This window comes from Paecilomyces variotii, assembly GCF_004022145.1.
Source record: "Paecilomyces variotii strain CBS 101075 chromosome Unknown C8Q69scaffold_1, whole genome shotgun sequence".
In the NCBI taxonomy this organism is placed as follows: Eukaryota; Fungi; Ascomycota; class Eurotiomycetes; order Eurotiales; family Thermoascaceae; genus Paecilomyces; species Paecilomyces variotii.
Genome location: NW_021167140.1, coordinates 1433747 through 1456415, shown reverse-complemented (window position 1 = coordinate 1456415; position 22669 = coordinate 1433747). Strand labels below are relative to the sequence as shown.

Here is a 22669-nt window from a genome sequence, read left to right as displayed (position 1 = left end):
CATACTAGAATACAGTGTGTTTCGCAGCGTCCCAAAGTAAGAGCAATAATATAATGATAATCCTCAACCCCAGCATATAAGATGCTTTATAGGATCGCGGTTTTCGCCCGGATGATCTTCTCTGGATTTAGATAGTGCAAGGCTAAGTTAGTTAACGCTCTCAGCTTCATCTGGCGGGGCCACGTGGATCGCACCAAGTGAGGCGGTCTTGTTCTTTGCTCTTGGGCTCAGCGCTTCCACCGCCTGAAACATTTCATCTGTTCGCAGCCGCCAGCATCTTTCCCCTCTTTCATCTCCAGTCTCATCGTCAATCCTCATCAACACATCAGCAACGAGGGTGTCTTTGTCGACAGATCCCCCCTGGCAGGCCACCATTTCTGGATCGCGAGAAAGAAGACTTTAAAGACAGACCTTATCCAGCGGTGGATTTTTTCTTCTTCCAGGGCTTCGTTTTTCCTTTGATCTATCGCATACATTCCTGGCAAGCTAGTTTCTTGCGGATCCGCGGTACATCCTCAGGAATTTAACCTCGACTTTGCCAATCATGAGTGAGGTCTCGTCCACACGGCTTTACCTTGGGAACCTTCCCCGCAATGGTACGCAGGTCTTTATCACTTTACCCCAGAATATCATCAATGGCGTTGTATTTTCCTCATCATGAGCATGCCCTCCGACACCGGATGTCCCTGGAGTTCCCGACTCAAAACATGCCTCCCGTGGAAAACCAAAAGGATAGAGATATGCCTCCCAGGTTGCACGACCAAGGGTAAACACAAGCATCATGCTAGATGACACCGGCTGTCGGTGCTGGACCGCCCTGAACAGTCGCACATTTGTCCCTGGACCTTTCTTGTTGATCGATGGAGAGCTAACACTTGCGCGACGCCTCTTGGGCGCTGGGCTTCATTACAGTCACCAAACAGGACATCGAAGAGCATTTCAGCACCCATGGCTCGGGTAAGATCACTGAGATCAAGCTCATGAGTGGCTTCGGTTTCATTGAGTATGAGGATGCAATGGATGCTAGAGATGTTGTACCAGGTAAGCTTCCTTCTGATACCACATTCAGCACATCCAGTGTTACGGATCGCTAGAGTTGTCGGTTGCCCTTTTGCTGACCCAGACACTTGACATATAGCTTTTCGTATGTATAGCTAGCTCCTGCTTAGGATTTCATCTTTTTGACCGTCGCCGTTCTACAGATGGCAGCGATTTTAAGGGTGAGCGTCTCACCGTGCAGTTTGCACGAGGCCCACGTCACAAGGAGACTTTCTCTGGACCACCAGATCGTCCTGTTGCACCGCGACCACGTCGCACCATCTTTCGTATGCAACTCTCTGGCCTTCCAGAGACCAGTTGGCAGGTTAGCAGCCCCTGTCTATTTCTTAACGGAAACCCCTGGATATGATCCCATTTGGTCTCTATGAGCACACCGTTTCGTTCTCTTCTTTCTTTCAGCTCCGGAAGGATGGCCACCCAAGGAATTACCAAGGATTGTGTCGCATGCGGTTGGCAACTTTGGGAGATATGTCTTCGTTTCCAGTCGCATGTTTCGCATGTACCCTTGCTGGCGGCTGGTGGCATACCTCCCAGGACGTGTACTGTTATCCTCATGGACAGATCCTTCCTTGGCCTAGATGGACGCTGGACCCTTTGGACTGGACTTACCTTGGTTTCCGGACTCGTGCACATGGTTCCTTTCCCATTCAATCCATAGGAGGACTCTGGATCTACCCGGCTGGAATTCGACTCACACCCTGGCCTTCTTTAGGATCTGAAAGATTTCGCCCGACAGTCTGGAGTTGATGTCGTCTACTCCGAAACCGGCCGTGACCGTGACGGAAGGGGGTGAGTTGGTTCGCTTCCATTGCTTTTTCTGAGAATATGAGCTGACAAGCGATTGATGTGGAAGCTTCGTCGAATTCGAGTCTGCTGCTGACCTCAAGGCCGCCGTTGAGAAGCTCGACGGTCGTGAGTTCAAAGGTTCTAGAGTAGCCTGTGTTGCTGATGTATGCAATTCCCGTCCCTGCCTTGTTAAAGCTTGGCTGATTGAATTTAGATCCAAGCTCCTGAGGAGCGTCCCTTCCGTGACCCATACCGGTCCCGTTCGCCTCCGCGTCGCGGATATCCGCCTATTGATGATTATGACAGGCGCCCTCCCCATCCCCGTGGCTATAGCCCTCGGACTCACTACCGTGAACGCTCTCCTCCGCCTCTTCCTCGCGACTACTATGATCGTGACGGCTACGGACGTCGCACCCCTCCTCGACCCCGGATAGATGACTATCCTCCTCCCCGTCGCCCTTACGACGACCCTTATGATGCTCGTCCCCCACCACCTCCTCGTCACTATGATGATCCGTACTTGGCAAGGGCGCCATATGGCCGTCCTCGTACCCCGCCTAGGGGTGGTTATGGTGGTTATGATCGTCGTGGCTACTGGTAGAGGCAACTTTTCACATTCGTCTTGTCACCCTCTCGTTTCCCAGCATTGCGTCCATACCCTTTGTGTTATGCATGGCACGTTTTCGTTTGACCTGATTTGCTTTATTACTGGTCTATGGCATGATTCCCCAGCCTTGCGCTTGAAGCTTATTGTTTAGATCGAATACAGAAGCAAGAGTCTGCTTCTTCGTATCACTATTCGTTTCGCCAACATTCGCGATGGCCCGACGACACATAAGGATGAAAAAAGAACTTACCTGTTTTGACAAACGACCTTCCAGCATGGAGGCCTCGCTAGGCGTCTACGTATCTCTGTCTTCCGGATTCCACCATGGATGAGGCGTTGACATTTATCGAATGGCAATACCATTCGTTTCCAATCCCTTCGCTCTTGTGGTTGATAATTTTCACTCTGGGATAAGATAGTATCTTTGGCAATCGGGGCATGCGAAACAGCTATTACAGCAAGGTTGTCCTCATATCCTTGCCTGTGACCCGGGAAAACCTGATGACTCCGCGAAAAAATCAATTAAACATACGAATTTGATTTGGTGTGATGTTACTGATGATGAAATCGACAAGACACGCAGTAACTGCGTTTTGTGTATGTATGTATGTATGATTCAGGCCACGCACGACTTTTTCTTTTCAAGGACCTAAGCAGCACATCGACTTAACCATTCTTTACCGGACCTGACTGGGGCTCCTCTCGCGCCGGTCTCTCTGGGGATTGCGACCTCATCCATCAGTATGTAGGGTTCCGAACTTTCTCTGCTTTTGGTATACTTGCTTGATGCCTATAGCGTACAAACGATAAATAGTACAGAGTACATGTGCACCCAGCAGTACTGTGAGGACAGGGAATATCCGAAAACTTCAGTCTTCGAACGCGTCTCAATCTCATTCTAATGAGTCGGACTGGGCCAAGTCTGAGGAACGGCGCCATACTTGGTGGTGTATCTGGGAATTGGACAGCTTTCTAGGTAGCCTCAGATTTCAGCCATGGATGATTAATCTTTCTAGTTGTCGGACGAGGCTCCCAGTGGATGTCCATGACTGGTTTGATGGTAATAGGTTCACATCACCGTTTCTCCCCAATGACATCGATGAATGGCGCAGGGTGGAGAATCTCTGGCACAGTGATTCTTTTCTGGCTAATCGTATTGTTACACTGCGCTTCTCAATGGAATTGATCAAGACAGCTAGCGACGAGAGCCCTGATCGCTTTCTTTCATACCTCAATGTCGAGCAGTGTGTTGCCATCTGGAGAAAGAGGCTGCCCCGGACGCTCAGACCAGAAGCGCTCCCCGGGCATCTACGTCAGTGCCAGCACCCATTGGGAGAGATAATTTCCACTTTCGTCGCCATCGAGCAGTGAGTTACCGTCTCCTGAGTCTAGGAAAATACTAACTGATCAAATACTGTAGCATCCGAATTCTGATTGTCAGAGTGCAAAAGTTCGGTGATGTCAACGCAACTGCAGCTTCTGATTATTGCCGCAATTATTCGACTTGGCTCCCATCCCCGGTGAAGGCCTCGACGGAGTTTAGTGAATCACGAAGATTCTATGAAGCCATCCTCTCATCAGACGTTATCTGCGATATCGTAAGGAATTGGCCTAGGCACTCTATTTGCCGCACTTGTCCCCTTATTATGTTTGCCCTATGGGCTCCTGCATGCATTCAACTTATGGTCAAGGCGTTCGCCACGTCAACCTGGGAACTCCGCGAAAAGGCATTAATTTCATTCCAAGCACTCCGGTCTGGTATGGAACAATTTGCTGAGTACTGGGGTCTCGGACAAGCAATCCTCCGTATGTTGTTGGTCTCTCATTGCATCGATCCACAGTGGTTGCTAATCATAACTACTTGTTAGAATCCTTCCGCAGATATGAAGATAAACTCAGTCAGATAGGATGTACCAATGGGCGTACAGATATTGGGAAGGAATTCTTACTAGCAAAGAGGCTTTTGTCGCTTCCGGACCACATTGATAATGCTATCATCAATAACACCAATGGATTAGGTGAACTGATGGACAAAAACGAAACCAACTCCGACAATAACGGCCCGCGGCAGATACTAGACTCGGTAGTCACGTCTAACCCGTGGCACACTGGCCTGCATGGGAGTTATGCCAGCGATGTTGAATCCCTAGGCTCCTTTTGTTCGACGTTCTATGTTGATGATTTGCTGGGAAATTATTTTTAATATGTAGAAATAACGCGCATCTTATTAGCACTGCATATTAGGAGAATGGATCTGGTAGTGTCATGAATAAAATAATAGATTACTGTCGCCAAGCCTGTTTGAGATTTTGCTATTTATGATTACGCGCTTTGGCGAGAAAAGCCTATTCTCCTGTGCATGCATACCTGCTCTATCCTAGGCGTTAACGAGACCAGCTCCGACTTGGCAAGAATGTTAAACGCAAAACCACTGGTCTTTCTAAAGGATCGAACCAACTACCTTTTCAAATACATCCAGAAGATTTCAATTTTGTGACACAGGTCAGACATCGGACGTTGTTCGACACCAGCCCCCGAAACACCACGAGCTTTAAAACACCGTTCCAATACAGGAAGAATGTTAATTCCACACAAGGCCACACTCAATATCTGTCGGAAATAAGCATACCCCCAAGCTACGCAAAAGCCACTTAATTTCCATGCGCAACGATTAGAACAGTGCGCATGCCTTAAGTACCTGGCCGATGTCGATTACGTCATGTACCGGTACAATCTGCAAGAGCCTGTCCCGGACTTCAAGATGCAGGACTGAAGGGTGTTTTTGTATTCCGACAAAGACTATGCAGGACCGTGATAAGAAATATGTTGGCAGCACAGTCCACCAGCCAAAATGGACAAGGCACAACTGCAGATACTACAAGGCTTCTGCAATTCAAGTCGGTCTTGGCCCAGCTGACTTTAGACTGGGACACTGTGTTAATGGCCATCAAAACTGCAATCGCGCCCGCCGTGCTCGTTTGTATTATTGAAGCGGACGCATATATCAATTACTTCACCACAAATGCTTACTTGGCTGCGATCATTGCGGCTTCTGCGCTGCCTTCTCTTCCGCGGGCAAAGCTTATCGAGTACAATCTCCAACTCGCATTTACCACAGTCACGGCATATTGCTGGGCATTGCTTGCCGGCTGGTGTGCGCTGCAGGCCAGGAAACACACCACAGATAGCACTGGGCAGCTGGCAGCCTACAACTCCTCAGCTGAAGCCGTGGTCGCCATATTCCTGATAGTTATCATCTGGTGTGTGTTCACCTTAAAGTCTACCTATCCTTCTTGGAACCTCCAATTCACCTTGGCTGGCATCTACGCTGTTGCAGCAATGCCTGCTGTTGCTCGAGTGACTACTATGACAGAAGCCATTGCTAAGACCACCGTAATCCTGGAGGCTTTTCTAGCAGGACAGGCCATCGGCTTTGTCACCGGCCTTGTCATATTCCCGTCGAGTTGCAGAGGGGTATTCAAAAGAGACATAAAAGCCGCCCTAGATGCGTTGGTCGCTGTCATGCAGGCTCAAGGAAAATGCATGGACGATTTCAGGTCAAACAAGATCTCTGCGGAAAGCGAGGAAAGGAGCTCAGCTATCCGTCAGCTTGAGGAGACCCAGCAACAGCTCACAAATATCATTGTCAAGGCTCATGAAGGCGTCAGGTATGCAGAGCGAGAAGTATCTTGGGATCGTCTTAGTGGCTCAGATCTGCAGCATATTGCCTCATTGTTGGTCAACTTGATTCCACCTGCATCTGGTTTAAGCTCCACAGCCCACATGCTGCAGCTGGCCGCAGAAGGGTGCCGTTCGCACAATGGTACTGATGCGATGAATGGTCGTGATGTGGGAAATGATACCTCGGATGACGAGAAGGATTGGCATGATCTTGAGTTACAAATGCACCGGCACTCACTCTCGATATCTGAGGCAATCATCGACGGAGCGGAGCACGGCAAACTCAGGCTCGACCAGACCATCGGCTGTTCTTTGTTCGGCAAAATTCGTGCGCAAGAGACTGATGAAGAGCGCCGGGGGGAACTCATGCGCCCGGGAACGGCCAACTTTCTGAGGTCTTATCGTGACATCTTCTCCAGCTGTAGTGTTTCGCATCAGCAGGACCATGACACTAGAGAGGAAGAGCTGCTTCACAATTACATGCAGAACAGACCACAAGTTGAACATTGGGACCACGCCGCGCCTGAAGCGTATTCCAATACTCTGCGCTATTTTCTATTACTCCATGTAGGCGTGCAAGCTCTAGACTGCTATGAACTCAGTTAGCAACTAATTCTCACAGTTTCAAACCCTACTCTCATCTCTTGGAGACGAACTACTGCCGCTGCTGGTTTTCCTCGAGGACTGCAATACGAAACCCAAGCGACTTCGCCTTCCTCGTGCAAGTCGTATTGTTCGCTTGATCCCCTGGCTCACAACAATGGCCCGTTCGCGATGGCGCCGGCAAGAGAATGCCGATGTTGAAGAGGATGTTAAACTTGGCTCCGCATTCTATAATCAAAGGGACCCCGATCACCTCCCTCCTGTTAACTTGGTTCAGTCTGTTGGAGACGGGATTCGCCAAATCAGCTCCATCCTGCGCACCGACCATGCTGCCTATGGTCTTCGGGGAGTCTGTGCTATCATGACTATCGCGATACTTTCCTTCCTCCGTGACTCTCAGACATTTTACTTTGGACACCAATTTCTCTGGGCCATGTTTGCCATATTACTCTCCATGGGCCGCACTGCTGGATCATCAACCTTTCTTCTATTGTGCCGCATACTGGGGACAATCCTTTCCATGATAGTCTGCTATCTTATCTGGTACATCCCCGATCAAAAAACACCGGGGATTCTCGTTTTGCTCTGGCTCTGGTTCACCGTTATTGGCTACCTCTGTAAGTACTGCAGGGCCCCTCCCGTATCACTTCACTGAGAAAGAACTGAACCATGCTTACTTTCTCTCTGCTAGTTGTTCGATTCCCAAGTTTTTCGAGCATATGGTTCGTAGCCCTTGTAGCCGCAATTGTCATGATAGCCACTGAGCTTCAAGACCGTCGTCTGGGGCAAGAAGCCGTATCGAAATCCGGATTTGCAGTTTACGCGCCATATATCACCTTTCCCTACCGACTTGCTGTTGTGGCTGTCGGCGTTCTCATTGGGTACTTCTGGACAATTGTCCCATATCCACTGTCCGAACACTACGAGCTCCGCCAGGAGGTGGCAAAGTCCATGTACATGCTCGCCAACTTCTACATGTGCATCCGCCAAATAATCTTTGCCCGTATTAACGGCACTGCTGGAGATCCCACTGATAAGATCAGCCCCGCCTTCCACCTGCAAGAAGCTCGCCGCCGTGTCTTCCGCCAGTACCAGACACTGATGAGCAACGGCAAGAAATACTTCCAGTTCCTAGATTGGGAATTCGCTCTCGGTGGACGCTTTCCCAAAAGAGCTTATAGTGAGATTCTGCTCATCATAGAGCGTCTGGGCGGCTACATGACCTTGACCGGATATGCGTCTCGCTCACTAAATCGCTCTTCTGGTCCGTCTCTCTGGTGGACTGCCGACCAGACTGGAACGGTCGAGAGCTATATCGCTCTGGATGGCATCGCTACCAGGCTGATCATCCTGCATTCTGCATTGGCTGGTGGCCATGCCATGCCGCCGCAGCTTAGGAAGTTTGGAATCCCGGACCTGAGGGACTTCCTTAGCAGGGAGATACCCTCTGAAGAAGGATTTGCCGCGGCAGCCCTTATTCGCAGCGTCAACTGGTATATGACTCGGGATCTAAATCGGCTGACGCAGTAAGTAACCGGCCTGGCTTCAATATGTCTCGAACTATAGGCTGATAACAAGTTTCTGGAGCAGGCTAGTTGGGGAGATCGTAGGGGAGCTCGACTTTTCTGTTATTGTTGATCAGGAGAGATTAGCACATTGGAATATCACCTGATATGACGAACTTGTTCCCTCCAGCAGTTGAGCCTGTCCTTTCCAGATCGGCCCAGGGATCCAAATTGAAAGAGGCCGCCTGGCTTGGAGACCACGGTCGACGCCGTACCGTGCAAGCCTCGCCGATGCTGCCTTGTCAGAAAGCAGCGTGTAATCCGTATACCGAGTTAAGCAGGGATGACTGCGTAGTGATTGTTGGATCCGTAGGCATGCGGCCAATGACTCCTTTTGAGTTGATCCTTGTCGCTACAGGGTATTGACTTTACTTTATCAATCACATGCAACGAAGCAAGCATTATATTTAGATACAAATCGCAGACCAAATTAGCGCAGATCTTGCCCCGGCTTCCTTAGATACCTTCAAGCCAGCCACGCGTGAGCCAGGGATTTTTCTAGCTCTCATATCTTGTGTTTTTAGGGTAAGTTCAAGCGGAATGTTATGTTGTTCCTCGAAGGTGCTAAGGTCCGTTTAGCCTTATTCGTAGGCAGCCAATACAATACCACTTATCACAGCCTGTCGGTTAATACTTTGATCATTGATGGTCTCGAACAGGACCAAACACATGGGCGATCTTTTAAGTCGAGATAGGGCTCCTTTCTCTTGTCAAGGATGTTTAGTAATATATTATTATAAAAAAATCACTTTATCCATAATAAGTTTTAGTATTTCCAAAGGGCAAGCGGTTTATATTTAATTTTATACTAGAGATTTATAGTCAAAGCAAGTGCTTTGTATTATAACTAAAGCACCTGTATTATTAACTTGACTACTAAATTAAAAAGTTTAACAAAGCCAAGAAGCTTTGGCAGTAACGTTAAATTTTCTATAGCTATAGTTTTCTTATATTTAAATTAACCATTAGTTATTCTATCTACGTCGGAAGCCTATCGAGCCTAACGACATCCCACCGTGGCAGAAAACCCCACCCCGTTATCCCGTCAGCGCAGAAAAAACATCCCCTCCACCAGTTCCCCGCGGTCATCTCTCGTTACCACTGAGGAACCCTGGAACGAGACACAGTAAAGAGCTACGACACTCTGCTGGCCGGAAGAATTGAACCATTTACTTTTCGCCATTCTAAGTTACGCGCTAGTCTAAGCTCAAAAGGCAGTTCCGGGTCGTGGTATCGGTTCGCTTGCGTCAGAGCTGCATAGTGAGTACGGCTGCGATCCATCTCCCTTTATCGTCACTGGTGTTTGACAGCTTACTCCTGTGTCTTCCTTTTGATATTTCTCATGGTGGTCTAGAGCAACTACTCTCTGTTCTGGGTTTACTCCAGGTTTGCTCGAAACCACATACACACTAGCATACGCAGGCCTTCCGCACCCATTTGCTTATTCTCCCTCTTCCTCTTTTCACTAGGCAATTGATAGTTCATTACCTCTCGCAATGGCTCAAGAATGGAATATCCGTTTCCCGACGCCGCCGGCGGTCATTGATAATATCCACTTGCAAAACATCCAACTGCATCTGCCAATGGGCCCGGATCCGTGGCATCGATCAGGGAAGCCACAACCATGCACGGCATCTATGAAACTCTCATATTCGTCTGCGATCGCTGCTGCGGCCGCTGATGATGTCTCACTCTCCCTCGACTATGGCAAGCTGTACCGTTTCGTGGAACGTGAAGTTCGCGATGGAGGCCGGTCTCAACTCCCCATCAAAGAGATGATGGGGGTGGATCTCAGTCAGAAGGAAGTCACAGGGGAGATACTCCTGGGAGGAGATGTGCGGATTATCGCAGGGCAGATTGCAAACTGCGGTTTGACGTTACTGGACGAGACGGTGGCAGGTGTCCGAAGGATGTCGCATGTTCATCAGAGCCCAACACGACAGAGACGTGGAAGTGAAGCTGGGAGAAGGATGAGCAGTGGAGCAGTCGATGCTCAGGCGCGAGCTCAGGCTGTGGCTCAGGCTGGAGCAGGCGCTGAACTTTTGGACGGAGAATTCGGCCAGTGTGAAGTCTGGCTGCACCTTCCAAACGCGCTGCTACGAGCCGAGGAAGGTCTTAAGTACCGATGCGTTATGGTATGGGGTTACAAGGAGATCCCGGGACGTCAAGAGGATGCTACAGCTAGTGAAAGGCGACCGATGGTTCGGGAACAGGAATTCCGGATCGACGGAATACGGTGTCACTGTATCCTGGGAGTCAATTCACATGAAAGACTCGAGAAGCAAGCGGTCATCGTGTCTCTCGAATTCAGCGGCCCCGGACACCTCCCGTGGGCCAGCACGGTCGTCGAGACATATCCCCAGCTGACCAGAGTGGTCGCTGAGGTGAGGTTCCCCTTCAGGCTTCATCATCTGCTTCTGTACTAATATATCATGCTTCGTTTCCAGCGCGTCGAAGGTACATCATACCAGACTGTCGAGGCTCTCGCGACATTTATCGCACGGATTGTCACCGTGGAGTTTGGCAATGACAGAGTCACGGTCAAGGTGGAAAAGCCCAGCGCGCTCGCTTTTGTCGAGAGGGCCGGCGTGGAGATCACCCGCTCTCGGGCGTTCTTCATCTCGTAGATCATTATCATCCCTGTAAGAGACTATCTAGGGGTGCATGTTTAGGTCGCGCCTGCAAATCATCATCTCCTGAGACCACCGATGGCAGATGGCAGCTCATCCCGGGGTGTACTCGTACTGTTTGTTCAAAGCAGTTAACTGTCCCAGACTCGTGGCTTTGTACAATCTCTGTAATAACTATAATAACTATACTATAGATACAGATCAATCATAATAATAATCATAATTCAGTCCGTCCAGAGCCGGAGCCCCGGAGGCCAATGGGCCCTGCACGTGACGTAATAGGTGCCGATTCCGGGTTAGCGCTCAGGGTTTGCCCCGTGGATCGGTCATCCTCCTTTTAAGGCTTCAGCGACTGGCCGCAGCAACTTTCTTTCTCTGACAGCGCATCTTAACTCTCTCAGCGACTTGTATAGCGTTGGCCTTTATTCGGTCCGTTTCGAATCTAGCAATTGCATCTAGTATACATTACGATTCTTCCTCTATGGGCTTGTCTGTGTCGAACTCGTCCTTGTCCGCTTCCTCGTATATTTCCGGTGGCTGCTTTGCGAACCTGAACCCTTTCTTCCCAGAGAACAACAAGAAGGAATCGAAGGAATCCGCTGTCGCCTCTCCTGCTCTTGCCGTGGGATTTGGAGCAGAAGTCCCTGCCCTCGCACACTCCGGATCGAGGGTTAGCGACGTGATCTGGCTAGGGGTGCTTGGTCCGTCCTGAATAAGGGCGGACGGTAAATTGTCGGGGGCCTCCGAAAGTCTTGCTTGGTAGCGGACATACTTGGGATTCTCTTGACGTGATGTATGGGATTTCCGGAGTTGAAGACATCAAAGCGGGGAATGCTAACCTATATATTTTTTTCAACAGACCATTCTATTTAGACAGACGCGGAAAGACTGTCTGTCTTGTAAATACACCTATGTTCCAGCTGAGGTAAACGTATCAATTGCAGCGGTGAACCCCTGTCTTCGAAGATGTATTCGGATCTTCTTTCGCAAACTGAATCGGCATCGACCAGCGGTCATGATGACCTCTCCGTCGGCGATGTGTTTACCCCACAAGCGGATCTTAATCTCCAGATGGATACTGAAAAAGTTGAGGAAACTGGATTCAATATGCGCACCGACTGTCCAGCGCCCAGGAGGGTTCCTTCAATTATCCCGGAGGAAAAGGGACGTCATCCAAACGGAGCGCCAACTGCGCATCGTGCGAGCGCGAATACCCCGCGAAAGAAGAAGAAGAAACCGCGCGCCATCCAGGAAAATCAGCTTGCCCCTGCTTTGTCGACAGTTCGAGGCTTTACCCCAGCGCCTTCCGGTGATGAAGATTCGGACTTTTCTAACACGGGTTCCTGTGTGATGTCCCCTCGACTGAATCCGCTCCCGGGCAATGCGGATAGCCCGGTGACACGGCCCGCTTCAGCATGTGGTGGAATCAGCGCCTTGAAGCTGCAGCTCGATTCTCTGAGCCTTTCTGGCAGCCGTGTGTCAAGCAAGCTCGGGTCGCAGACCCCGAGTAACGCCAGTGTAAGCTCGGATAGTGACCGGACCGAGGTGATGACCAGCTATGAGGTGCCTCTGGAGGAGGACTTTGTCAGCGCTGACGCCGCTGCGGACGAAGCCCAGACTTCCATGGACGAGGAGGATCTGCGTAAACAGCTATGCAGAAAGATGACGACCAGGGACTTTGAACCATTGATGTGTCTGGGGAAGGGCTCTTTTGGAACTGTGTTGCTCGTGCGCCACAATATCACGGGAAAGCTCTACGCGCAAAAGCAGTTCCGGAAAGCCTCAATTACCGTTCACCGGAAGCTCGTTGAGCAGACAAAGACCGAACGTATGATCCTGGAGAGCGTCAACCGCCATCCGTTCGTTGTGAAACTTTACTACGCCTTCCAAGACCACGAGAAACTCTACCTCATTTTGGAATATGCCCAAGGTGGTGAGCTGTTCACCCACTTGGCAATGGAACGCATGTTCTCAGAAGATGCCGCCGCCTTCTATATGGCTGAGATGGTCCTGGCGCTTGAACATCTCCATCAGAATGTCGGAGTGGTCTACCGTGACCTGAAGCCCGAGAACTGTCTCTTGGACGCCGAAGGTCATCTGCTGCTTACCGACTTCGGATTGAGTAAGGTCGCCGTCAATGAAGATGACCGTTGCAATTCCTCACTTGGAACTATCGAATACATGGCGCCCGAAGTCATACAAGGCAAGCCTTATGGCAAGGCTTGTGATTGGTGGTCGCTGGGTGCTCTGGGATTCGACCTCTTGACTGGTTCGCCGCCATTCAAAGCCAACAACAATGCGAAGATGCAGGAGAAGATCATTAAGCAGAAGCTAGTCCTGCCGTACTTCCTGGGCCCCGATGCGAAGGACCTGCTCACCCGTCTGCTCCGTAAGGAGCCTTCCAAGAGGCTTGGCTACCATATGCCCAAGGACCTGCAGACCATCAAGAAACACCGTTTCTTCCGCAAAATTGACTGGAAGGCTCTTGAGCGACGGGAGCTGGAACCCCCGATCAAGCCTGTCATCACGGATCCTGCGTTGGCAGAGAATTTCTCTACCGACTTCACCGGCCTGACGCTCAGTCCGATGGTGAGCACCAATGATTTCGAAGAGGACGATGTCGGGAAAATGTTGAACATGGTTGGGGCGTCTGGCGGGAAGGACGTGCCTGGTGAAGCTCCGGTCGAGACTGATCCTTTTGGCGGTTTCAGCTTCGTGGCTCCGAGCAGCCTTTTGAATAGTGATGCCGGGCTGACTGCTGCCGGATTCTGACTCCATGGCAGAAGAACTGCTGCTGTGTACGCCTGCTCTCTTAGAGATTATCTCTCTAGCAATTATCTCTGCACAGTCTCTACCGTCAAGCACACTTTCCCTCCCACTCTCATCAAGTTCGTAGACGATTGACTTGAAACGATATCAATCGGTCCATCAGACTAGTCTTCGTAGGTTTCGACTAGTCAGTAGAGCCATCTGATCTGCATGGGAACTCCGTTGCTTGGCGAGTGGTACAACTCCGTTGCTTCCTCCTTCGATTTGACGTCTAGCACGTAGATAGATCATCTCACGCCGTAACAGTATGGACGAGAATGTTGGAAATCCAGACGAATTGCTGGAACCCGAACGGGCATGTCCCGCCCACCGTCACGTGGCTGGTCTGGATTTTCGAGAATTGCGATAAGCAACGAAGGCGAAATCTCTCTGGCGCGATTCTTCGAAGTCCGCACTCCCCACCGCCGTCGCTCTCTTTTCTCCTCCGGCGCTCGCCTCCAGACTCTTGCAGGAAGCGCCCGCTGCCAGTCCACTCGTTTCGCATTCTCTTGAGTTCCGCGCTGGGTCTTGGGGCTCTTGTTCTTCTCCCGTGTGCACCGAACACGCACCCCGCTCACATCTACAGAGGCAGAGAGGAAACACATCCAGCTGGCCCCAGAAAGGACTGGATGCTGCTGGATAATGACTTCATCTCAACCTCCCAGCGACCCCTCCAGCGGGGCCCCTCTTGAGCCTTCCCTGAGTGAGAGTGCGGCGGCGGCGCCGAAATCAGCGCGCACGCGCAGTCTACAGTCGGGCGCAAAGTCTTCTTCGGCGCCAGCTGCTGTGGCGGCGAATGCGAAGGTACCAATTCCCCGGCAGCGATCTGGAGTCGAGGCCCGATATAGTCGTCGAGTCGCGAAGGCGTGCGAATCATGCAGGCAGCGGAAGACCAAGTGTAGCGGTGATACGCCTGTCTGCAGACAATGCCGCGAGCTCAGGGTTTCCTGCCATTATCCCGATGGGATGCGAGAGAAGACGAAGAGGTAAAAGAGATCATACCAAGCTGTGTCGAATCTTCTTTGTGTGTGCTTTCTCTTTTTGACTGACGGGGATTTTGGTCTCTGTAGGCATTTAGAAGAGCTTTCCTCGAAAACTCAAGACTTCGAGCAGCTGTTGAGGGACTTGGAAAACGTAGTCGACGGTCGTGCGGCAGAGAGGATCAAGAGGACGCTGGCTAAGGTTTGAGTCACTCCTCCTTGTGCCATGTTTCGATTTAACACCATACAGCATTCCGAAGATGAAGGATCGGGTCTGCAATCTGCCAGAGCTCAGGAGCAGGCAGAAATTGGCGATCTGTCTCCCGCATCGTCTATAGGTTCGTTGGAGGCAATTGACCGTGTGGAGGAGGATCTCAATCGAGGGGAAGAAGCCAGAGCGACGGGTTATATTGGAAAGAATTCGGAGATCAGCTGGATGCAGAGGTTGCACTTGGAAGCAGAGCAGCGTTCCAAGAAAGAGCCGGGAACAGCAGAGACCGAGGAATTCTCGCTTCCTTCCATGAATTACCATCTTGATGACATGGATATCACTGTGGAGGGACCCGTGGATCTATACTGGATGCCATCACGGCCGCTCGCGAACCAGCTTTTCCAGGACTACTTGAGAACAGTGCACCCCTATTTTCCTATCATCAATCGGCCTCACTTTACCGCGCAGTTTAGGACTTTCTACGAGCAGAATCCTAGGCCCGGTGATAAATGGCTTGCGATTCTGAATCTCATATTTGCCATCGCTGCTAAGCATGCGCATCTCATCCAGGCTTCTTGGCGCGGTGATTCACGCGACCATCTCGTTTATTTTACTCGCGCCAGGATCCTCAGCCTTAATGGGGACGTGCTTTTCAGTCACCCTGATTTGCAACAAGTGCAGGTGGAAGGCTTGATAGCCTTTTACCTGCTTTCTTCTGATCAAATAAACAGGTACGATACTCGCACCCTTTCTTATTTCAATCACCAACTTCACGCAAACATCCTGGGCTGGATCTGACATATGATATATTCAGGGCTTGGAGAATATCTGCCCTAGCTGTGCGCTCCGCTATCGCTCTAGGAATCAACATGAAAAATACCAGTGTAACTACACACAACCTCTCCAAGGAGGCGAGATATCGCGTATGGTGGTCTTTGTACTCATTTGAACATCTACTGGGGATAATGACCGGTCGAGTCACATGCATTCTAGATGGTGTCTCAACGGCTCCATTACCCCTTCCATGGGAAGAGGAACAGCTGAGCAACCAAATTGCAACGGAATTCCTTAGCAACCCTCAACTTCGTGAGGCTAAGATAGGGGGCGCAGTTGCCAGCGACCTTGTTCGGTTGATGCCGCTGAACCCCCCAGGAGGGAAAACAGCTGAGAAACAACCGAAGAAGCGAGATGCTGAGTGGCTGCAAAAGCTCAATCCTGGTTCCTCGCTTTTCTACTTGTACCTTGTTGATCTTACTGTGATTACACAAGAGATCGTCAACAAAGTTTATACCGCAGATGCGGTCAAGGTGCCATGGTCTCATATTGAGAACCGAATTGGAGACCTGAAGGCTCGCATTGATCTCTGGTTTTCATTGCTACCAGAGGCCATGGACTTCACCCATAAGGGAGATGACTCTCCTGAAATCGTACGGTGGAAGTTAGGCCTTGCGCTTCAATACTATAGCGCTCGGATCACGCTCGGTCGTCCATGTCTTTGTCGACGCGACGCTCAATTCTCTGACAAGGAGACTGGCGTCTCATTCAGTCACCGGTTATCCATTGTCTCTCTTGATGCTGCTGCACGAATGCTCGATCTAGTGCCAGACGTGCCCGACCCGATCGCTCTTTATGAGATTTCTCCATGGTGGTCCATCTTACACTGCTTCATGCAGGCTACCACAGTCCTGCTGCTGGAACTCTCCTTTGGATGCGTCCACATCCCTGGACAGGAGATGGATACGCTCAATTCCGCCAAGAAGGCAATACGCTGGCTACATGCGATGTCTAGAAATAGCATCGCTTCTAAGCGAGCCTGGCGTCTGTGCGATGGTACACTCCGGCGGATTGCAACCGGAATGGACTACGATGTAACGGATATGCCGCCTTCGCCAGTCGATGAGCCGGAGCAACCACTGCTTGGAGCTGATAATGTTGCCGGCACTGGTATCGGCGGGTTGGTGCCTCCATCCGTCGTTCCAACGTACGCCGACTGGACTGCTTCTATGGAGCAGAGGCCAATCGTGGCTTCTGAACCTCTACCCCAACCCACCGGGTTGGACTGGCAGCCTCTGCACCCCTCTCTCATGGGAGGCCAGAACGTACCAGGCGCTTTCTACACCACCGAGGCTCCCGTAGCAGGGAGCATTCACTTCCCATACGATCCCATCAGCGGAGAGTTCATCAGGTCATTCTTCCCTAATCCGGAGGAAGAGCCTGAATGGGAACAGTGGGAATGAGCCCATGGTGCTTGTTCATCTTCCGTCTACTGTTGTACAGCCTGGGAAACCGGGCAAAAAAACAGGAATCACAACGGGAAAATCTCGAGCTATTGAGGGCTGGCCCCCTCATTGCTTGCCTATTTACTGATATATCTTTCTGTGTACATTATTTATATGCATGCACATCGGCCCCCCTCCCCTCCTTTCTTTCCCTTCCTTTCCCTGCTACATATGATTGATTATTTTCAATTCTCAGCCTATAACCATGGCGCCCGTTAAAAAAAAGGCCCGTGGGGCAGAACATGGCCTTTTGAAACAACATATCTATCTTTCGAATTTATATACTTTTTTGTGGGCGGGTTGGATGGAGGAGGGGCGGCTTGTGTATATATAAGATTCTTTCCCTTGACGGATAATGTATGTATGAATCATGGCGCAGTACATGAAAGCAGGCGCATATACGACGATCAAATAGCTTAGATAGATATGAAGAACATTGGAATGGAGGGGCAATGTTATTTAGTTACTTACACATCTCTCTTACAGTGCGTCTATCATTGCGCATTCTTTTTTATTTTATTTCGTTTCTAGTAATACATCCTGAACATACCTCTGAAACGAACTCTACCCATCTATACTCGTTCTAATCATACAGTATGATATTCTAATCGTCTACTATCGCATCGTATAAGAAGAAAAGACAACCCCAAAAAAGGACATGAAACGTAGAACCCTTCTGTTAGTGAAGTTTTGTTCAAATCTGAGGGTATATAGCATAGTATAATACAAGATGAGTTATGTAAACGGAAAAGTAGAATACACCGCTTTTTTTCCTTCAAGGGTATCTGAATTGCAGCAGAGTGGGGGAAAAAGCAACTGGAATGCTCAGGAGTATGCAGGATGGAGGAAAAGGAGGAAGGGAGTCATGAGGTATAACTGAGCCATAGGATTTGAAAGGTAACGGTAAGACAGGGTGTGAAGAGCATGATCATCAGGCGAAGACGGTTCTGGCCTTTTGGTCCTTAGCTTTATTCTTGATGATATGTTTGGGGGCCTTCCTCTTTTTTGATAACGGCTCCTTCATTTTTCGGCTTAGGTGGCCTTGGACTTCTCTGTCGATTTCCTTCTCGTAGAGGCGCAGACTGCGGAATTTGTCGATGCAAAAGTCCAGCACTTCAGCAGGAGTTGCGCTCTCTGGAGAGGAGATGGCGTCCGTGGGATTGTTTGCGGTCGACTTCTGGGATTCTTGGAGCCTATATTCCTTGACAGCTGCCTGAGCAATGATGCGGACTGTGTTTAGGTTTGGGATAACGGCCTTCCTCTGGATCTCTGCCAACCTAAGCGGGTTGAAAGCAGGCGCGCCCTTTCTGAAATCGAGTTCGTCGGACGAGTATAGACGGGCAGTGCCACCCTCCTGCAGACGTCTCATCTCGGAATACTCGGGTGAGAGACACCATCGCTCCCATAACTGCTTGCCGGCGGCGCTGCCGTAAATATCTACGACCGCCGTAAGTAGATTATGGAAGGCTACAGACGGGACGTAAGGTAGTATATGTCGACTGCCTGATGGTTTGTACTTGAGTTCTGCCTTCTCCGCGACTTCCCGAAGTGGGCCTGGAAGACTCATGAAGATCTGGTAGTGTCTGTACAAGGCCCTTTCTTGATATCCAGATCGCCTTTGCGGATTAGGCGGGACATTGAATTCACCACTAAGGACTCTTCGTAGGATATCCTTTGCTCGGAAAAGTGAGCTGGTCTTATCGTCGCTGGGAGATGGTCCGCCCTTGTGTTTGGCTGCACGATCCAATCTGAGAACGATAGCCGCGAGAGCAGTGATATTACTCTCACCCCAAGCCTTCGCTTTGTGGTCCCGAAGATACTCAAACATTGTGACTACTCGATCCCATTCTCCCATTGTAATCCGGAAACTGAGGAGAGCTTTGAGAGTATTACGCGAAACAGGTTGAGTCAGTGATTTGACAACCTGGTTGCAGAGCTCTGTATTCCTTGTAGCTGCCGCGAATCGTAATATCGAAGGCGCCAAAGCCTCATCGCCAAAGGACCCGAGAGGGATGGCTGGGCCATCGACATCAGTAGAAAAGAGCAACCATTCCCCAAGACTGAAGGCGCGGGAAGTAGTTGCCAGGTCGAGGACATGCGCCAAGGTCACCAAGGACAACTGCGGAACTGAGGAGCCTCCCGGATTGATTGAGGGGTACTTCCGTTGGCTGAGAAATGCGTTGCCATTGTCGAGCTGCCGGATCTCGTCGAGGAAGCCTTGTATATGTTGCAGCTTACTTGAATCAACGAGTTCCTGTAACCAAGTAAACATGTCGAAAGCAGCTCCAGCATGACGATATTCCGCATAAGACCTGAGGTTATACTCGACCAAACCGATCAGAGCGGCCGAGTCATCGTATAACTGCGGCTTTTCCAACAATTCCAGGTCCTCTTCAGCAGTGGGAGTATTAGAATCCCAAGGCGGCACGATATGAGACTGTGCTCGTAGTAATCGCTCGAGAGCCTGCGGATCAGCCTGTGGATCGATAGCACGGGACTCGATCATCCTCGTTACCGACCAGTTTGACACTCTCGACGGAGGCCTCAGAGCTCCTTTGGGGGAACGTAGAAGCATGGACTGGAGGAAATTCAGATTTTGCAGAATGCTACCTGGGGAATACCCGCGGTAGCCTAGTCCACGATAGACTAGGTTCGCAGCGCCGTCCATCAAGGATTCGATAACCTCTGCACTGATTGTTCGCTTTCCCAGGCCTAGAAACAACCCTCTCTTACTCTTAGCTGACCGGCTGGTCGGCGTGTCCCCCGGACGGTGCCAGAAATCCTCCACATCGATATTTGTATCTGCTACCGAGCGTGGATGAGCAAGAAGAGGTTTCCAGCTGTCGACTTTCCAAGCAAGATCACCCTCACGGGCTTTCATCTGTTGCACAATCCATGTTCCCTCTTTCACGTAGCCTTCCTCCACGCAGCACCACAGAATGAACTCCAACCAGATCTCGGACCCTAATTGCCGAATTCCCATATTGAAAGGAAGAAAAGGCGACTTCTGTCCTACCGCAGCCGCTTTCGCGGATATCTCTGCTTCCTGCACCCTCCACACAGTATCAGACAGAACGTTCATGATATGTGTGGAGAGGAGATGCATTCCAGGCGGGCGGAACAATGCATCCTCATCACTCTGGGCCTTATACTTATAGACCGCATCAGGTATTGAACCGGAATGGTGAAGACGAGCAAGGACCTGGTAGACGTATTGCATGGCGACATTAGACTGCTCAGGAGACACATCTGCAGCCTCGAGAATAATAGATCCCAAACTCTGCCACAGTTCCCGCTTCAATAACCGCGATAGCTCCTGGGCCAATGGCCGTTCCGTCGTCTTATCCAAATCCGTTTCCGAGACAGCCGCATTGAGGCTTTCTCGCTTGATGCGGATTTCAGCGGGCTTAAATTCGAGGAAGTCGCTGGTGAGTTGATCCAATGACGTCTCGGATCCCCAGTCGATATTGGAAGGTAGACGCGACTGAATCGACAGGGCCTCTAGTGATTCCGTCGAGTCAAGGAGCTGGTTAACGAGCGCATGGACGGCCTGCCACCTGCCAAGTTTGAACCCAAGATGCGTAAGGAGATCCAAATTGTTTAGCTTCCTTGCTTGAAACAAGAGAGTAGCTATGGCCTGACTTTGCTCATGGATATCCTGTTGAGCAAGACTGCTCTCCGCCGGTCCAGCATCGTCTGTTGTATTTCCCCGTAGTTCCGCGGGTAGGAAATGATCGAGATATCTGATCCAGGCATTCGGATCTCTGCGCTCCGACGTAGGCACTGGGCAAACCGGTTGCTTATCCAGGACATCTTCACGCAATCGTAAGAGGGTCGTTTGGAGTCCGGAGCCATCTCTCTGGGGATTCCATTGCGCCTGTTGACGACCCCGACTCGTACTCACGAAGTGCGATACCGGGTGGACCGAACGACTCGAGAGATCATAAGGACGAGCGAGGACAGACTTGCGGCCCAGATGTATCGGACGGCCCGCGCGAAGGCACGCTCTCATGACACGGACACGGAGGTAGGCGGGAAGAGAATGTATGGAAGGTGACTTCGCTCGCAAGGACGTCCTGGGCGCATATCCGGAGACTCATATACATCCCATCGTTCGCAATCCAGTTGACAGACAAGTTGGTTGTCAACTGTCAAGGGAAACGATCCGTCCAGCTTCAGCTTTTTGTCCGCAAGATAATTCTTGGGATGAGAAGAAAAGCAGAGCGGCAACTGCGCGCTTAGTCATCTTACATGGACCAATGACTGCAGTGCATTTCTATACAGATTTCTCAACTACCAGTGTTGTTATTGGCTCGAGTGTTACAATATTTACTCTACAAGATCATACAAGGAGTGGAGAATAGAAAGAATAATAAGTGTTCAAAGTGTTGTCTATATTCGTTAAATGAGTGGCATGGACCTATACGGTCCTTTCGTCCTGTCTGGGCATGTATCCAACCGATAAAACTCGCTTCTATATACAAAGAATCTGATTACAACCCCCGTTACATTATAACTGGCCCATCGAGTGTTTATGGAGGTCATGAAAGGGACGTGAAGAAGTTGCGGCGCGAACATCTGTTTCTGTGAAAAGATTTCTTGCGCGGTGCCGGGTGCTGCGGAGTGAGGACTCTATGAGCGGAGGACGGTGATGGTGGCTTTCTGTGCTGTCCAAGGATTGAGGAGAGCTCGAAAAAGCAATTCGGCTTCGTTGAATTAGAGAGCCTTTCTGTCAGGGCACCTCATTGTCGATCATCGGTCATCTTTTCGTGTTTTTATGCGTTGAAGCGTCTGGTCTGGCGAACGGGGGTCCTCTTGAAGCCGAAGTTGCCGAGCTTAGGGACAGCAGACAGCGTCTCGTTCTGAAGGTTGCGAGTAGAGAGAAGGTGCGAAGGAACGGCGCTGGGACCACCAGAGGGCTTGCAAGCTGGTCAGCGTGCGAATCGACGTGATTAACATCAAGAAGCTGGACTTACAACGACAGTGTAGTTGTGACCAACAGTGCCAGTGGGCAGCAGGACACTGCTGAAGACCGGGGTAACGCAAAGCGCAACAGCGCCGAAAACAGTAGCGAGCTTCATCTTCGTTTGACGGTAGACGGAAGTGACCGGGTTTCTCTGAGAGGCAAGGAAGATATTGTATTATGAATCAGATATTGCAGGTGGTGAAGAGAAGCTACTTGGTGCTGGGGAGGGGGATGGGTAAATAGGAAAGCGAGCAGAAACTGCTAGCCTCCATTAGAATAAGAGCTCCATAAGTATCTAGAACCCAGTCAACTTTGCCAGTCATACAGTGCTGGATCGACGCCGTGACGCCCAAGGGAGTAAGATGGTCGTTAGGGCGACGGCCAAAGCGAGAGACATCAGCATCGCAGGCTTCACAGCCCGTCCGAGGAGAGGGATCTACGTGGAAATGCCCTGTCTGGCGGTGTCTGCCTAACTCATGGCAGGTGTTGATATC

At 50.5% G+C, this 22669-nt stretch overlaps 8 protein-coding genes across 8 annotated transcripts; 6 read left to right on the top strand and 2 right to left on the bottom strand.

Annotated features, from left to right (window-relative positions):
* Nucleotides 1-544: 544 nt before the first annotated feature.
* Nucleotides 545-2446, top strand: C8Q69DRAFT_440416 (putative pre-RNA splicing factor Srp2; the record flags this gene model as incomplete). The annotated part of the gene is made up of 6 exons (XM_028628647.1): nt 545-596; nt 913-1041; nt 1170-1363; nt 1772-1848; nt 1913-2009; nt 2060-2446. The coding sequence occupies 6 exons, from the start codon at nt 545-547 to the stop codon at nt 2444-2446; spliced, it is 936 nt and encodes a 311-aa protein (XP_028488957.1).
* Nucleotides 2447-3628: 1182 nt separating this feature from the next.
* Nucleotides 3629-4655, top strand: C8Q69DRAFT_440415 (hypothetical protein; the record flags this gene model as incomplete). The annotated part of the gene is made up of 3 exons (XM_028628646.1): nt 3629-3819; nt 3873-4258; nt 4321-4655. The coding sequence occupies 3 exons, from the start codon at nt 3629-3631 to the stop codon at nt 4653-4655; spliced, it is 912 nt and encodes a 303-aa protein (XP_028488956.1).
* Nucleotides 4656-5275: 620 nt separating this feature from the next.
* Nucleotides 5276-8266, top strand: C8Q69DRAFT_394729 (hypothetical protein; the record flags this gene model as incomplete). The annotated part of the gene is made up of 3 exons (XM_028627661.1): nt 5276-6700; nt 6756-7353; nt 7428-8266. 3 exons carry the CDS (start codon nt 5276-5278, stop codon nt 8264-8266), a joined length of 2862 nt encoding a protein of 953 aa, XP_028488955.1.
* A 1531-nt stretch (nt 8267-9797) lies between these two features.
* Nucleotides 9798-10928, top strand: C8Q69DRAFT_440413 (dihydroneopterin aldolase domain protein; the record flags this gene model as incomplete). The annotated part of the gene is made up of 2 exons (XM_028628645.1): nt 9798-10685; nt 10749-10928. 2 exons carry the CDS (start codon nt 9798-9800, stop codon nt 10926-10928), a joined length of 1068 nt encoding a protein of 355 aa, XP_028488954.1.
* Nucleotides 10929-11803: 875 nt separating this feature from the next.
* On the top strand, nt 11804-14131 carry C8Q69DRAFT_20479 (serine/threonine protein kinase). Its single transcript, XM_028626121.1, has one exon. The coding sequence runs from the start codon at nt 11898-11900 to the stop codon at nt 13701-13703; it is 1806 nt and encodes a 601-aa protein (XP_028488953.1). The 5' UTR covers nt 11804-11897; the 3' UTR covers nt 13704-14131.
* Nucleotide 14132: 1 nt separating this feature from the next.
* Nucleotides 14133-17241, top strand: C8Q69DRAFT_20480 (putative C6 transcription factor). Its single transcript, XM_028626122.1, has 4 exons — nt 14133-14725; nt 14810-14921; nt 14970-15661; nt 15745-17241. Exons 1-4 carry the CDS (start codon nt 14382-14384, stop codon nt 17165-17167), a joined length of 2571 nt encoding a protein of 856 aa, XP_028488952.1. The 5' UTR covers nt 14133-14381; the 3' UTR covers nt 17168-17241.
* Nucleotides 17242-17709: 468 nt separating this feature from the next.
* Nucleotides 17710-21384, bottom strand: C8Q69DRAFT_450627 (hypothetical protein). The gene has a single exon (XM_028629449.1). The coding sequence runs from the start codon at nt 21219-21221 to the stop codon at nt 18141-18143; it is 3081 nt and encodes a 1026-aa protein (XP_028488951.1). The 5' UTR covers nt 21222-21384; the 3' UTR covers nt 17710-18140.
* A 600-nt stretch (nt 21385-21984) lies between these two features.
* Nucleotides 21985-22290, bottom strand: C8Q69DRAFT_502841 (hypothetical protein; the record flags this gene model as incomplete). Its single annotated transcript, XM_028632432.1, has 2 exons — nt 21985-22128; nt 22186-22290. 2 exons carry the CDS (start codon nt 22288-22290, stop codon nt 21985-21987), a joined length of 249 nt encoding a protein of 82 aa, XP_028488950.1.
* Nucleotides 22291-22669: the final 379 nt, after the last annotated feature.

Bases quoted from the DNA above. Each gene is read 5' to 3' on its own strand.
- C8Q69DRAFT_20479 (XM_028626121.1), top strand. From the start codon at position 11,898: ATGTATTCGGATCTTCTTTCGCAAACTGAATCGGCATCGACCAGCGGT.
- C8Q69DRAFT_20480 (XM_028626122.1), top strand. From the start codon at position 14,382: ATGACTTCATCTCAACCTCCCAGCGACCCCTCCAGCGGGGCCCCTCTT. The intron at 14,726-14,809 runs GTAAAAGAGATC...TGGTCTCTGTAG, and splicing joins ATGCGAGAGAAGACGAAGAG to GCATTTAGAAGAGCTTTCCT. The intron at 14,922-14,969 runs GTTTGAGTCACT...AACACCATACAG, and splicing joins TCAAGAGGACGCTGGCTAAG to CATTCCGAAGATGAAGGATC.
- C8Q69DRAFT_450627 (XM_028629449.1), bottom strand. From the start codon at position 21,221: ATGAGAGCGTGCCTTCGCGCGGGCCGTCCGATACATCTGGGCCGCAAG.